This window comes from Ambystoma mexicanum, chromosome 8 (genome assembly GCF_040938575.1).
Source record: "Ambystoma mexicanum isolate Mex_15411 chromosome 8, UKY_AmexF1_1, whole genome shotgun sequence".
Lineage (NCBI taxonomy): Eukaryota > Metazoa > Chordata > Amphibia > Caudata > Ambystomatidae > Ambystoma > Ambystoma mexicanum.
This window is the reverse complement of record NC_090929.1, coordinates 1722630779-1722645239: the sequence shown is the minus strand read 5'-3', so window position 1 is coordinate 1722645239 and position 14461 is coordinate 1722630779. Positions and strand designations below refer to the sequence as shown.

General features: G+C 48.1%; 1 protein-coding gene across 1 annotated transcript in view; it reads right to left on the bottom strand.

Annotated features, from left to right (window-relative positions):
- Positions 1-14461, bottom strand: part of ABRAXAS2 (abraxas 2, BRISC complex subunit) — a 266581-nt gene that overhangs the window by 32170 nt on the left and 219950 nt on the right. Inside the window, exon 7 of the mRNA XM_069612044.1 lies at positions 13999-14083. Within this exon, the coding sequence (XP_069468145.1) occupies positions 13999-14083 (85 nt within the window). The remainder of the gene's footprint in view (positions 1-13998; positions 14084-14461) is intronic.

The window sequence follows — 14461 nt, the reverse complement described above, 5'->3', positions numbered from 1 at the left end:
AACCCAGACAATTTTTGGTAGAATTGTAGAGAAGACTATGCAAGGTGGTTTGCGGGACAAAGCTTGAAGTTCAGTCACCCTACGGGCTCTCGTACGAGCCACTGAAAGGATGGTCTTTAAGGTTAACAATCTTAAAGGACATGAGTGGGTAGGAAAGGGACCGGAGGAAAAACAGTCAATCCTTTCAAAAACTGTATAACCAGTGGAATCTTGAAGAAAGATAACTCTTCAGAGGAGCGCTTAAAAATAAATAGCGCTGCTAGATACCCTTTAATTGTACAGACCTGAAGCCCCAGATTGGCCAGGTGTAATAAGAAGGATAACACCATAGGTGCACTGCATGTAAAAGTGTCCACACACTTATGCCTGCACCAGCTTTAGAATTTGTTCCAACAAGAGTGGCATAAGGATTTGGCTGCTGGCTGAAAGCAAAATTTACATTACGTCATCAGGGAGGTCCCAATCCTTGTACCTCAGCCTCTCAGATACCATGCGTGAAGGGCGAGTGCCTTGACCTCTGGATGGAGAACCCGACCCTCCTCTCTTTGTGTAAGACGTATTGGAGGGAAGGTGGAATGTCCAGAAGGTCGGGGTACCACGTCCTCCTAGCCCTATTCGGATCAACTAGGATCATGGATTTCCTGAACTTTCTCAACCTCCTGATCACATGAGGAATGACGGGGACTGGAGGAAACACGAACAGGAGTGGAAACTCCCAGTCCACTACGAAGACGTCCCATAGAGCTCCTCTTGGAGCAAATTCTCTCGATGGACTTCCTGAGCTAGTTCCCACTGGTGGGAGAATCTGCTCAGCCTTTTCAGAGCTTCCGCCACCAGCTAGGTGAACTGCCGATAGAAATTCCTTCTTGAATTGCCCAGAAGCAGAGCTGCATTGCTTCTCTGTACAGTGGTAGTGACCCTACGTCTCCTCTCTTTTTGAGACAGTACATGGCCACTGTGTTGTCCGTCATTATAAGGACATTCTTTCCCCGTATAGAGGGCAGAAAGCCCATCAGTGCTAGTCTGATTGCTCTCAGCTCCAACAGGTTGATGTGTAGTTTGGACTCCGATGGAGACCAATGACTGCTGATAGTCAGATCATTGGCGTGGGCTCCCTACCCTGTGAGTGAGGTGTCCCGTCACTACTGTTCTCTCCGGCCATGGTTGCCAAAAAGGTTCTCCTTTCAAAATGTTGTCCTCACAGATCCACCACAAAAGGTCCTGTGCGACTGATTAGAACCTGAAGGAGATCCGACTTCCATTCTGCCTGAAAATTGGAACCATTGAGTCCTGAGGGCCCATTGGAGAGATCGCATTCTCCGGTGGGCTTCGGGCACCAGGAAAATGTAGGACGCCATGAGGCCAGGCAATATCAAAGAATCGAAGGCCAGGAGATCGTGGGCACTCTGGAATTTGTTGACCATCTGCAGAATGTCTTGAGCCTTCACCTCGCGTGGCAAGGCTTTTCCCAAGGAAGTGTCTAGGACAGCTCCAATGAATTGGAACCTTTGAGATGGTGTCATGTGGGACATCTTGAGTTACTCTGCGTGCCAATCCGGGTTTGGTCCCTTTGTTCGTTTTGTCTTTGGCAGGATTCACTGGTGAAGCCCGCCTCTGGCTCCAGCGTGTCTGGCAGGGCAGGAAGTGAGGGTGTCTCCTCGGTTAGAGGAATGCACCCAAAGGAAATTGGCTGGCAGTCCTTGGAGGACAGCCAACTGGCTGTGTGTGTGACAACTAGGCTGCAAATGAATGGGAGAAACTTGCATAAAAGGCGAGTTCTTTTGCAAGGAAGGCAGAGTTGACCACTGGATGAAGGAACCAAAGAAGAAACTGGAAGAGAAGCATGCTGCACCCACTGGACCGTCGGTTTGCCCGGTGAAGCCCTGCTGCAGTGCTGCTCCAAATTTCTAATCAACTAGAGAAGCCCGGAAAGGACGACTTCTTCCCTTGGGTTCGTGGGACCAACTGACCCCCAAGATGTACTTGACTGGAACCCCTCTCCCTCCTGGCTGTACTACTTTGCTGCTGCTGGATCCGAGTGCCAGGGGACAGCAACACCAGGAACGAGTGCATCATCTTTACGCCGGACCCGAGCTCCAGGAAGATCCTATGGACTCCCTAAAAGCAGGATGACCCAAAAAGTCATACATAAGTTACTTGTATAGCTGGGAAATGGGCTAACCTATAATTCATTTTGAGATTGTAACTTACTCACCTGTTCAGAGAAACTTCTTAACCACCGTTTTCTTCCATAGCCTTTGCTTTTTCCAGAACTCCAATATTGCATTTAAGTGTTAGTGATATATCAATGTCCACGGTGTCCTAGAAAGTCTCCTCAGGGGGGGGGGGGGGGGCGGTGTGCGTGTCTGTGTGTGTGTGTGTGTGTGTGTGTGTGTGTGTGTGTGCGTGTGTGTGAGTGATCCCAAAAGGGTATCTACTTAACTGAAAGAGTATTTTTAAAGTAAGGCTTATTTTAAAACTGACTGTTAAATTGATAAATGATTTTAATAAGAAACCTTGAGTGTAACAAGTGTTATTTGGATACTTGTATTGGTGGATTTCATTGCTACAGCTCACATTGGCCCCTCTTGAGATAAGCCTGGCTGCTCAGTCACTCTACCAACCTGTGTACTACAGGCCTATACCAAAGGTTGGGTTACCTATTGCCAAGAGGACAAGGCTGGTGTAGTCTCCCACAAGGTTACTACATACATTCTTGCCTAGCAGCACCCATGGGTGACCATTGTGTCAAAATGGCCCTGTCGTCTTTTTTTGCCATTTCTCGTTTGTGAGGTTTTTCTTGGGTTTTACTCTGCGTGCCAAACCAGGTTTAACCCCTTTGTTCGTTTTGCCTTTGGCGGGTTTCAGTACTGGAACCTGGCTCCAGTATGTCTGACAGGGCAGAAAGTGAGGGACGTGTCCCGAAACTCCCCTGTCCTTAGTCTCCAGGGTAACCTGAATGCACCCATTGCCGATTGGATGGCTGGTTGTCCTTGCAGGACAGCCACCCTGCTGTGTGAGTGACAGCTAGGCTGTGCATGAATGGGAGAAACCTGCATAAAAGGCGAGGCTTCTTGGACTGAAGGCAGAGCCGACCCCTGCAAGAACCATCCAACGAAGGAATCATGAAGAGACGCTTGCTGCATTAATCCCTGCTGCTGTGCTGAAACTCCTTTTTCTGATCGACAGAGAAGCTCTGGAAGGGACGACTTCTTCCCTTGAGTTAGTGGGACCAGCTAACCCCCGAGACGAACTTTGCTAGAAGACCTTCCCCAACTGGCTGTACTTCTTTGCAGCTGCTGGAACTGAGTGCCAGGGGTCGAGAAATCTGTAGTCTAGTGCAACATCTGTAAACTGGCCAAAAGCTCCAGGAAGATCCCGAGGACCTTCCCGAAGCAGGACAACCCAAGCTCGAGTCACGTCACCAGAGTGCTGGACTCAAGCAGTGAAGGAAGCCCAACCGGTGTCCAAGATCTGCGGTGGCGTTATTTACAAAGAGCTGAAACCGCAAAGTGCTGCTGAATTGAAAAGAGCCAGTAGCTGCCGCCGACCTCCGAATTGCTGTGCAGGAGTCTCCACGACTGAGGCCCAGGAACACAGGTTTTGCAACACTGCAACTTAGACAGAGGCCAGTTGGATCCTCTTCTAACCTAAGGTACTGTTCTGACTAAAGAGTACTTACCTCTTTGTCTGTAGCTTGCTTTTCTCCATTGAGATTTGCAGTAACTGCGTTTTCTAGAGTCGTGTTCAGCTCTAACTTTCACAAGTGTAACAGCTTGTGGCCCAACAGTGATCTTCTACAACTCTCTAACTTTGTGCAATACTTTGTTCTATCTAAGAAGTGCCTCAGCTGCAGAGACTGTTTCAAATTTACTTTGGCTGTCCTGGCTCCCTGTAGACTCTTTTGGCCCATTGACATTGATTCTTACTGTCCCTCATAGGTGATGCATTGCTTTTGAACTAATATTTGCTGGGAAAGGTTTTTATTTAGACTTCATTGGGAGATTTAAAAGTGCTCACATGCTCTGAGAAGCTGTTAACCTTTTTCCCTTTCTCTAACCTTTCCTTTTTCCAACCTCAGAGTTTACCAAGTACAAAAGTGATATATAAACGCCAACACTGTCCTAGTTCGTGAAGTCACCTCAGTGACTCAGTGTGTATGAAGCATCTCTAAAGAGTATCTACTTGCTTGACTTGATTCTGAAAAGAACAAGTTACATACCTTATCTGGTAACGTTCTTTCGATGGGATGTTCCTCTGACGGATTCCACATCTATGACAGACTCCCAAAGCAGTACCAACGTATGGAGGTGAGAAAAGAATTTACAATTTTAGAGTTTCAGAATGCCCAATCAAATGGCTGAATAGAGGACTGCCTTACAAAAGGCCAAATCATGCCCATGGATAGAGTCCAGGGAATAGTGTCTCACAAAAGTATGGACAGAGGCCCATGTGGCTGCTTCACAAATATTGCAAATAGGAACGCCCCTCTGTAGAGCAGTGGAGGCAGCCACACCCCTAGTAGAGTGAGCCTGTAAGCCTACTGGTGGGTCCTTTCCTGCCAAAAAGTAACACTGCGATCATCAAAATGATCCATCTGGACTAGGTCTGCTTGGAAACAGCCTGACTTAAGCGACTTCCAGCATAACCAACAAAGAGCTGATCGTCCACTCTGGCCCGGGACATCCGTGAGAGATAGAAACTCAAAGCTCTCCTAGGATCCAACCTATGGAGCCTCTCCTCTTCCTTACCAGGATGTGGAGGAGGATAAAACGCTGGAAGAATTACCTTCTGGCTCAAAAGGAATTCCGACACAACCTTCGGAAGAAAAGAAGGCTGCACCCGCAGGGCAACCCTGTCCTTATGGAAAACAGTAAAGGGTGGCTTGGCGGAAAGTGCCTACAACTCACTCACTCTGCGTGCGGAAGTAACCGCAACTAAAAATACAGTTTTAAAAGGACAACAGCCGCAACGGACAAGAATGCAAGGGCTCAAACAGAGCTCACATTAGGAACTTTAACACCAAATTCAAATCCCATCCCGGCACCTGGAAAGGCGACGATGGAAACACATTAGTTAGCCCTTTTAGAAACTGAGAAATCAAAGGAATCTTAAAATAAGAACATGCCTCAGACGAGCGCTTAAATATGGACAGCGCCGCCAGGTAACCCTTAATGGTACCCACTTGCAGGCCAGCAAAAAAGACAAAACCAAAGGAATGGAACATTGGAAAGGATCCACATTAGGTACACTGCACCAGTCACAGACCTTTCTCCAACGGCAACGGTACAGGGATTTCATTGTGGGCCTTCTGGCTGAAAGCAACACCTCCATCACGTCTTCGGGGAGGTCCCAATCCTTATACCTCAACCTTTCAGATACCAAGCATGAAGGCTGAGAGACTTGACCTCTGGATGGAGAACCCGACCCCCCTCCCGTGAGAGCAGATCGTCTCAATAGGGAAGACAGGATGGGCATGTCTAGAAGGTCCGGGTACCACACGCTCTCCAGGCCCATGCCGGAGCAATGAGGATCATTCAGGAACCAAACCTCTGCAACACTTGCAGAATGACGGGGACTGGAGGAAACGCTTACAGCAGTGGAAAGGACCACTCCACTACGAACACGTCCCCTAAAGCTCCTCTTGGAGGAAATTCCTGCGAGCAGAATCTCTCGCACTTGCGGTTGACACGGGTGGCGAAGAGATCCACTTGTGGGGTTCCCCAAAGGGCAAAGATCTCCAAAAGAACTTCCAGAGCCAACTCCCACTCGTGAGAGACCGTGCTCTGTCTGCTCAGAGTGTCCGCCGCCGCATTCTCATCTCCGGCTGCCGAGATCGAAATTTCCTGCTGGATGGCCCAGAACCAGAGCTGCATCGCCTCCCTGCACAACAGGAGTGACTCTGCCCCCCGCCCTTTTTTTGTTGAGGTAGTGCATGGCCACTGTATTGTCCGTCATAATCAGGACACTCTTCCCCCGCACAGACGGCAGAAAAGCCTTCAGGGCTAGTCTGACGGCCCTCAGCTCTAACAGATTGATGTGGAGTCTGGACTCCGACAGAGACCAACGACAGCTGGATGTCAACTCGTTGGCATGAGCTCCCCAACCCGTGAGGGATGCGTCCGTCACGATCGTCACCTCTGGCCACGGTTGCCAAAATGGTGCTCCCTTCATCAGATTGCCTTCGTTGGCCCACCATAGAAGATCCTGGGTGACCGAGGGTGGAATCTGAACGGGATCCGACATCCTGCCGGAGAACTGCGACCACTGCATCTTGAGAGGCCACTGCAGAGATCTCATCCGCAGCCTGGCATCTGGCACCATGAAAATGCAGGATCACATGAGGCAGAGCAACCTCAAGAACTGGAACGCCGGGAGACTCTGGGCACGTTGAAACTTGTCCACCATCTGCAGAATGTGATGAGCCCTCACCTTTGGGGGGCGAACACTGCCCCAGGGATGTGTCGAGCACTGCTCCAATGTATTGGAGCCGCTGGGTAGGTGTCAAATGTGACTTCTTTAAATTGAGGAAGAAGCCCAGCTTGTGAAGGGAGTGGCAGGTGACGGACAGATCTAGGGCTTGCTCTGGAGAGCATGCCCAGATCAATCAATCGCCCAGGTAGGGTTAGACGTGAATCCCCCCCCTTCCTGAGATACGCTGCCACCACCACCACCATCAGCTTGGTGAAGACCCTCGGGCGGAGGTCAATCCAAACAGCAGGACCCGAAACTGAAAATGCAAGTCGCCAACCGCGAACCTCAGGTACTTACTGGGCTTGGAATGAATCGGCACATGAAAGTAAACATCCTTGAGGTTGAGAGACACCAACCAATCCTGAAGTTGAAGGGCCTGGAGGACTTGAGAAAGTTACCTTCGTAAACTTTTCCTTCCTGAGGAGCTTTTTCAACCAACGCAAGTCCATGATGGGTCTCGATCCCCTGTCTTTTTTCGGGATCAAAAAAATAAGGGTAATACTTACTCTTCGCCACCCTTGTTCCTCTCCGCTACAGGCAACAGTTCTATGGCGCCTTTCTCCAGCAGGGATAGGATTTCATGCGCAAGGAGCGGATCCGGACGCTTCAATGAGAGCTTCCCCGGTGGATTGTCGTGAGGCCTCTGCCGGAAGGGAAGACAGTAGCCGTGGGCTATGATCTCCAGAACATACACATCTGAAGTAATGGCACGCCATTCTCCAAGATGCTGCGCAAGTCTGCCCCCAACTGGCAAACCATGGGACATGGCCTCATGACTGAGCGAACGCGGCTGCAGCAGTGCCTGAGGGCAAAGAGGCAACTGCCCGAGCGGCTTTGGCACCTCGAGTACCCTGCTTTTCACCTCTGGTACTACTACGGTGGCCCCTTTGACTGGCAGCTCCTCTCGATCTACCAAATATAGAGTAGTACCAAAAGGAACCTCCCCTCCATTGATGTCCCTAGGACGAAAAAGGTGGAGGTTGACGTACCGCAGCGCACAAAGACTACGCTGCAACTTTGGAGGTCTGCAACCTCTCAAGGCTCTAGTCAGCCTTGCTGCCAAACAGATGAACCCCATCAAAAGGCATGTTCAGAAGCTGGGATTGCACATCAGGAGCAAACCCCGACTTCCGCAACCATGCAAATCTGCGTATTACGGTGCTCGCAGCCATGGACCGGCTGTGACAGTCTGCCATGTCCAAACCCGACTGAATGGATCCGCACATGACATCCTTGCTGTCTTGCACAAGAGCTAGAAAACCATTCCGTTCTTCACCTTCGGGAATATGCTCAGCCGCCAAAGATGCACAGTTTCACAGAGTGTGAGTGAATCTCGCCAAGGCACAAGTGGACTTCAACGCCATACCCCCAGATGAAAATACCTTCTTCGCCCAACCATCAAAGCGCTTATCGTCCCCATCAGGAGGGATGGTAGGGTACGCAGCCTGCTTCGAGGGGGCCGCAGCCACCTGCACCACCAAACTCTCCGGAGTAGGGTGCGTCGACAAGTAGCAGGGGTCACTACTGGCTGGGCGGTATTTCTTCGGAAGCGACTTATTAACTGCCGGGAGACTTTCCGGAGAAGTCCAAGCCGCCGCCACCTTCCTTTGCAAAGCCATGTGAAATAGCAACACCGGGTCAGTGTTGTCCTTTGTCCAGGATATCCGTCAAATCATCCTGATCAAACTCAACAGGTGTAGCAGACCATCCCAAGTACTCTGTCACCCTCGACATAAGACGCCGATAGCACGATTCCGCATGCGCCCTAGGTTCAGGGCGGCCACACTCCACCTCCAGAGAGGTGTCAAGGCCACTGGCATCATGCAACGACTTATGGAGTTCCTCCATCTGACTGTGCCCAGACAAAAGGTCATCAGGGACATCAGAAAGCACAGGAAAGTCCATTTCCTCAGACAGTTCCTCAACCTCCAAGATATACTGTAAAGGGTGGAAAAGTTCCAATCTAGGAGGGGGAACAGAATAGGGTTCAAAAACAGGCCTCACAGACTTAGTGAGAGCCTTCCACGGAGGTTCCACAACCCTCAGGGGCACCTCTGTCAAATCTTCCACAAACGGCATAGAGGGCGCCGAGGGAATCGGCGTCGACCGAGGCGTCGACAACTTCTTCGAGGGTGGAGCCCCACGAGCATTCTTCGACGGACACGGCGCTGATGGCTTCGACGACTTCTTCGAGACCGGAGCCTCGAGAATGTCCTCCACCAGCTACGGCACCAATGGCGTGGACGCCTTCTTCAAAGGCTTCACAGGCTTCGATGGTCTTGACGGAGTAGAGGACCAGAACTTGGACCTGGCACGGCTATGTCGATCGTCCTTTTCCGAGCCGGACCTCGACGGCTCCCGATGATCGCGCCGACTGCCCGAGCCCGAAGGCGTGCGAGTGGCGGACCGAGCCTGTTCCTTGCCGGCTTCTTTCGAAGGCACGGACGAAACTGTGCCTTGCGATTCAAAAATCACCATCATCTGCTGGCGGAATGCTTCCCATTCTGCTGGCGACGAAGACTTGGTGGCACAAGTCAAACGTCTTGCGGAGTCCTCCTCCGACGAAGAGGGGGAAGGCGACCGATGACGGCGCTTCCTAGAATGCCTCGAAGAGGCAGAGGAATGGCGGGAACCACTCCTAGACCGAGCCCTGGATTTTTGCTGACGCAAAGAGTCGCCCCTCGAGTCATCTGTCGAAGGCCTAGCAGACTTCAATTTATGGGGCTTAGACACCCTACCTACCTTCAATTTCTTCTTACGTTCCCGCAAGCCCTTGGACGTCAGGGACTGGCAATCCTCGTAGTCGTCGGTGTCGGGGCTTTCGCCGAGGCACCAGAGGCAGGTGTCGTGCGGGTCCGTGATGGACATCTTCGAACTGCAGTCCTGACATTTTTTAAAGCCCGACTTCGGGGTAGTAGAAGAAATCGAAGACATAGCTTTCGAAGAGAAGAATAGAGCGTGCCGAGATTCCGAAGCAAACACATTTGTGGAAAAAACGGAACTGAGGCTACTGGCGCCGTGCAACCTATATATAACATCCGGTGACGGCAACCCTCGACAGAGGCCCTCGAGACACTACAGATCGACGTCATCGACGCAGGACGCCCTCTGCCGAAAATTTTCCGAAGCAGCTCAGCTGTGGTCATTACCTGTCAGATGTGGAATACGTCATAGATGTGGAATACGTCGGAGGACACAATCCCCTCGAAAGTAGTTTGAAGTGTATTTTTTCTGTTGCCCATTGCCCTTTTTAATGAATGCTTATTTAAAACTGACTGTTAAATAATTATTTTACTAGAAAACCTTGAGTGCAAGTGTTACTTGGATACTTGTATTTGTGGATTTCGATGCTACCGCTCTACAGCTCCCATTTACCACTCTTGAGATATAAATCTGGCTGCTCAGTCACTCTACCAACTTGTGTAGTAAAGACCTATACTATTAGTTGGATTACCTAATACCAAGAGGACTGGTGTAGTCTCCCACAGGGTTACTGCATCAAATCCTGCCTAACAAAACCCGACCCAGAGATTGGTGAGATGCACCAGAGTCAGGAAGAACTGCATTTTGAGCCATCCCGCGTTGTGCTGAGACCTTGCGGGGGTGCAAAACCCCAATACCCTGGGACATCGATCTTCCGAATCTCGCTGAAAATTCACGGGGATCCTGCTGAATCTCCCCTCACTAGAGTACTGGACCTTGAAAACGACGAGAATCCGACTAGCGATATTCTGTCTTCTTCTGTGCTCCTGAAAAGGCACCAAATCCACAAAGCCGCATCCAGCCACGAGGAAACTCTTACATAGAGCCTTCTCCAATGATCCCTGCTGCAAAAGTCCTTCCAAAGTCTGGTCTTCCATCTTCAAGAGCAAGGAATCCTTTGTTATTTCTGTATAGCTTTGGGGTGTTTTCTGTGATTGGAATGCCACTCATCCACTTTACCCAGACCCACTGCGGAATCCTTCCTGCAGAATCCTTCTAGGTTGTCTTCTCTCAAGTCCCTGGACCCTCAACTCATTGTAAAGTGAAATACTTACTTGTTTGAACAGTCTTCCTCTGGAACTCTGACCTTGCCTGCAACTGAACCCTCCTTCACCTTGCCTACAACTGGCACTTAGACCACTAGGGTCCCTCTAATGCAGCTGAGAGAACTCATGCTATTGAGTAAGGGAAGGACTGGATAAGTAAAGAGTTCTGCCTCGAAAAGAATAATGTGAGCAAAGGTTACTTGTAAAAGAAGTAGGTTGCTAACTGTAACTCTGAGAGTGCACAGTTAGATTAGTCCTTATTTACCTTGAACGTGTGTTGCACTATTCTGAAAAGTATGTAAAAGGTTAAGTTACTCACCTGTGAATTGGTTGTGCCTCTTCCCTAAAAGTAATGCTGTTGGTTTCACTTTATTATTCCAGTTAGGATAAATGTATGAGTGCCCCCAATTGGGTCTTGCTTCCCCTGACTTGCTGTTAGCCTGTCCAGAATAAGTCTGCCTTAGGTTATACTTACCTCTTAAGTTGCTGATGGCTCCTTTAAATAGTATACAGGTTTTACTTACCTTGCGTTAGCTGTGTGCCATCCTAAAACAAGTTTGAGTTATCACTTACCTCAATCTGTGTTGCACTGATCTTAAAAAAAGCAACTGTAATGGTAGGTTACAACATCAGGTCTTACCTGCCTAGAATAGCTGTGTGCCATGCCTGAAAAGTGTTCCTTTAGTTGTAGCGGACCTTAGGTTTTCTGGAGCATCCACAATTAGTGTAAAGAGGTCTTCCTTATCTTCGAAGGTGTTCCACTGAGCTGAGAAGCAACCGTAATTTTATATTACATCAAAAAGGTCTTACTCACCTAGTTTAACTGTGTTATCACAAAAGTAGTAGAGGTATATACTGTTCCTTGAATCTGTGTTCCACTATTCAGAAAAGTATATTTGCAAGTTGGTTGACTATGTGATTTCCTTGTTGCGAGTCACAGTTTAACTGACAGGGTCTACTACCCTTGTATTACTGAAAGTCATCCGAAGGTAATTTATGGCCTTACCCCCTAGAAATACTGTTAGGTGTTCTAAATAAGGTATGTGCTTTGAAATGTGTATTTAAAGCATATTGTGTTTTTATAATGTGTTTATATTCTTTATGATAGTACTTACTAAATAATCTCTTGGTCTGCTTGTATATAAAATAAAACATTTATTTTATAATAGATTGTGTTTCTTTGGACCATTTGTATTACAATTTCCTTGTACTGATTCTACAGCCCTCTCTCCCTCCTAAGATAAGCCTGGCTGCTCTGTCTACGCTACCACAAACTCAGGTGTTAGGATGCAGGTCTGGAATTCTAAAAGACCATAAAAACTCCTGGAAACAGGGATCACAACATTTTGAAAACAGTCCACATTTCTAGCTGAGATTTGCAGTTTAAGAAAACAAAGCTTGCTCACTGACTGGAACAGGTATTCAAATTTGGGTACAGGCACTTGTAAAGTGGGCTCAATATTTCCCTAAAATGAGTGAAAAGTGAAAGTGCAAGGGCTTTCCTGCCTCAGACACTGACATCATTCCTCAAGCCTTGAAATGAGCTACCACAGCGTGTTACATTGTTACTTTTTGCCTCGAATTACCAGTATAGCAGAAATAAGAGTATGTCCGAGTGACCCAAGCACCTCTTCATCACGCCAGGTGAAACAAACCACCAAGGTACCTACCAAAGTTGTGACGCTTCGCCACAATATCCGACGTTTCTCAGCCCCTTACTTCTCTCTGTGGCGGTTACCCTGGAGATTGGGCTCAACAACATCAAAGGTATCGACAACCTAGCCTTTGCCTACAACTCCCAGGAAACCTACTTTTTGCGTGTAGTTCCGACTATTCGGAACGTGAGCTCTGACGGGCTTACGGCGCTCCGTCTCCTGTGTATATTAGGCACTGCTGATGTAAGGACGCTGCTTCTGATTAAAGTTGCAACCGGGATCCGAAGTTTCGTCTTCTGTGCCTTCCAGCCTTCCCGTGTAGCAATTCCTGTTTCTCCAATTACGGACTGCCTTGAGACTTCTCAAACACTTTTGACTTCCTGTGTACCGGACCCTTGCCTGCTCTGCGGTTTGCTTGTTTCCTGATTCTGTACTGTCCTCTGACTACCTGTGTACCGGACTTTTGCCTGTCCTACTGATTGCTTTCTTCCTGATTCTGTACCGTCATTAGCCCGCTTGTGTATTGGATCTCGCTGCCTGTTTACTGGATTGCCTTCCTTCTGTCCCGATTTACCTACCACCGCCTTCAACTGATTTTCCTCACCTTCCCAGCTGACTCCCAGTACTGGGTACTGTTCCTTCTCCAATTCCAGTGTTCTTTTGTGGATTTTGACTCATTCAGAGGTTTTGGATTTGCTCCCTCAAGTGCACGCAAGGACGCTTTGCTGATTATACACAAAAACTCTTTCTGAAAGTGCACAAAGGGACGCCTTGCTGAGAAGTGTGCACCTACCCGTATCTAGTGCGCCCCTCGTGCCGCCCGGGGTATAGCTTCCCTACTAACCTTCCTGTTTATTGTTTTGTACCTCCGTTGTTCTAGTTTAGGTTATTTCAATTCCTGTTCAATTCCTTCTGGTAAGACTTCCTTCACTTTATTTATTGATTCCTATCTGAATCTATTAATTCTTACCCGAATCCTCAAAATAGAAGTTAATCTCTTTTCTGTACTTACAGGGGAAATTCCATCTCTGTTCCTTTTCGAGGATAAGGGGAGTGGGTGACCCAGGTACTTTCTGCTTTTGAGAGGCTTTTCTCTTTTGATGGTCTTTGCTTTTTCCAAATATTTACCAATTGTCTTTTTCTTTTAGCTGGGTCTGTGGCGGTGTGTTCTCCCCACTCTTTTGGGTGATCAGTCTCTCAGTCTGTAATTTAGTGCAGCTGAGGGTCATATCAAAAAGAGCTTATTCCCTCAACAGAGAGGAGGCTCAGGTGGAGGCTCCATCTCAAGCTCTTCAATCAACATCCAGTACTTCCTTCCTGGTCGCTTGCCCGAACCACTCGCCGGCCGGTGAGTAACAGTATGGATATTCTAACAATACTAACTGGAAACACACGGCACACACAACAATTAACACTGACTTCAAACACTACAACGATCAAAACTACCTTCAAAGATTCAACAAATGCAGACACTGCCCACAAAAACATCACAATCAAATGCCACAGAGATCAAGATAACATGCAAAAACTAAAGACTCCACCTGGAAACTCCACTAAATACTCCACACAGGGAACACTATAACATGAACTGCAAGCAAATTCCACTCTCTCACCAAACCTACCCACAAATTCAACAAACTAGCAAACACCACCCAACTCGCTGAATAACGAAAAATAACAAAACGCGTCATACACTAGGTGTCACAAATAGAAATCACTGTACATCAGAAGCTGCAAACACAGTAACCACGAAGTAACATAGCTTGCAAAGACAGAAATCAGACCAATGATGGCAACCTCCAATCCCTGGCATTCCCGCATTGAGCAAGTTGCAGTCTTACCTGGACCTTTTCCTGCAACGCATTGTAAACTTGATAGATTGCTCGAATGTCCTTCATTACTCCATCTTTGTCAAAGAAATCCGCACTGAAAGGGAAGACATAGCTTTACAGTTAAACCATGATCTCAAGTCTCGTCTTTATCTTTCAGTGAATGATGACAAACTCATCCAATTTGACAAAGATTAGACAGTATTTCGAATACTAGGTTCATTTGCTTTACTCTTTTCCAATTCTGATATATTAAAAGCTTGAAAGTCCTTGCCTCTCGTTCTAGAAAAATCTCCAGATCTCTAGGTTAAGTCTGAGTGATAAAGTGCAAATCAAATAAAGACGCTATAAGCTGTGTGTCGAGTTCAGAGCCTGCCATAGTACTGGTCATTGAATATTTGTAATCTTGGTCAAAATTCAAAGCGCCCTTTTCTGCAATGCAATACACAGCACCTCAAAGAGCTGCCTCTTTTAC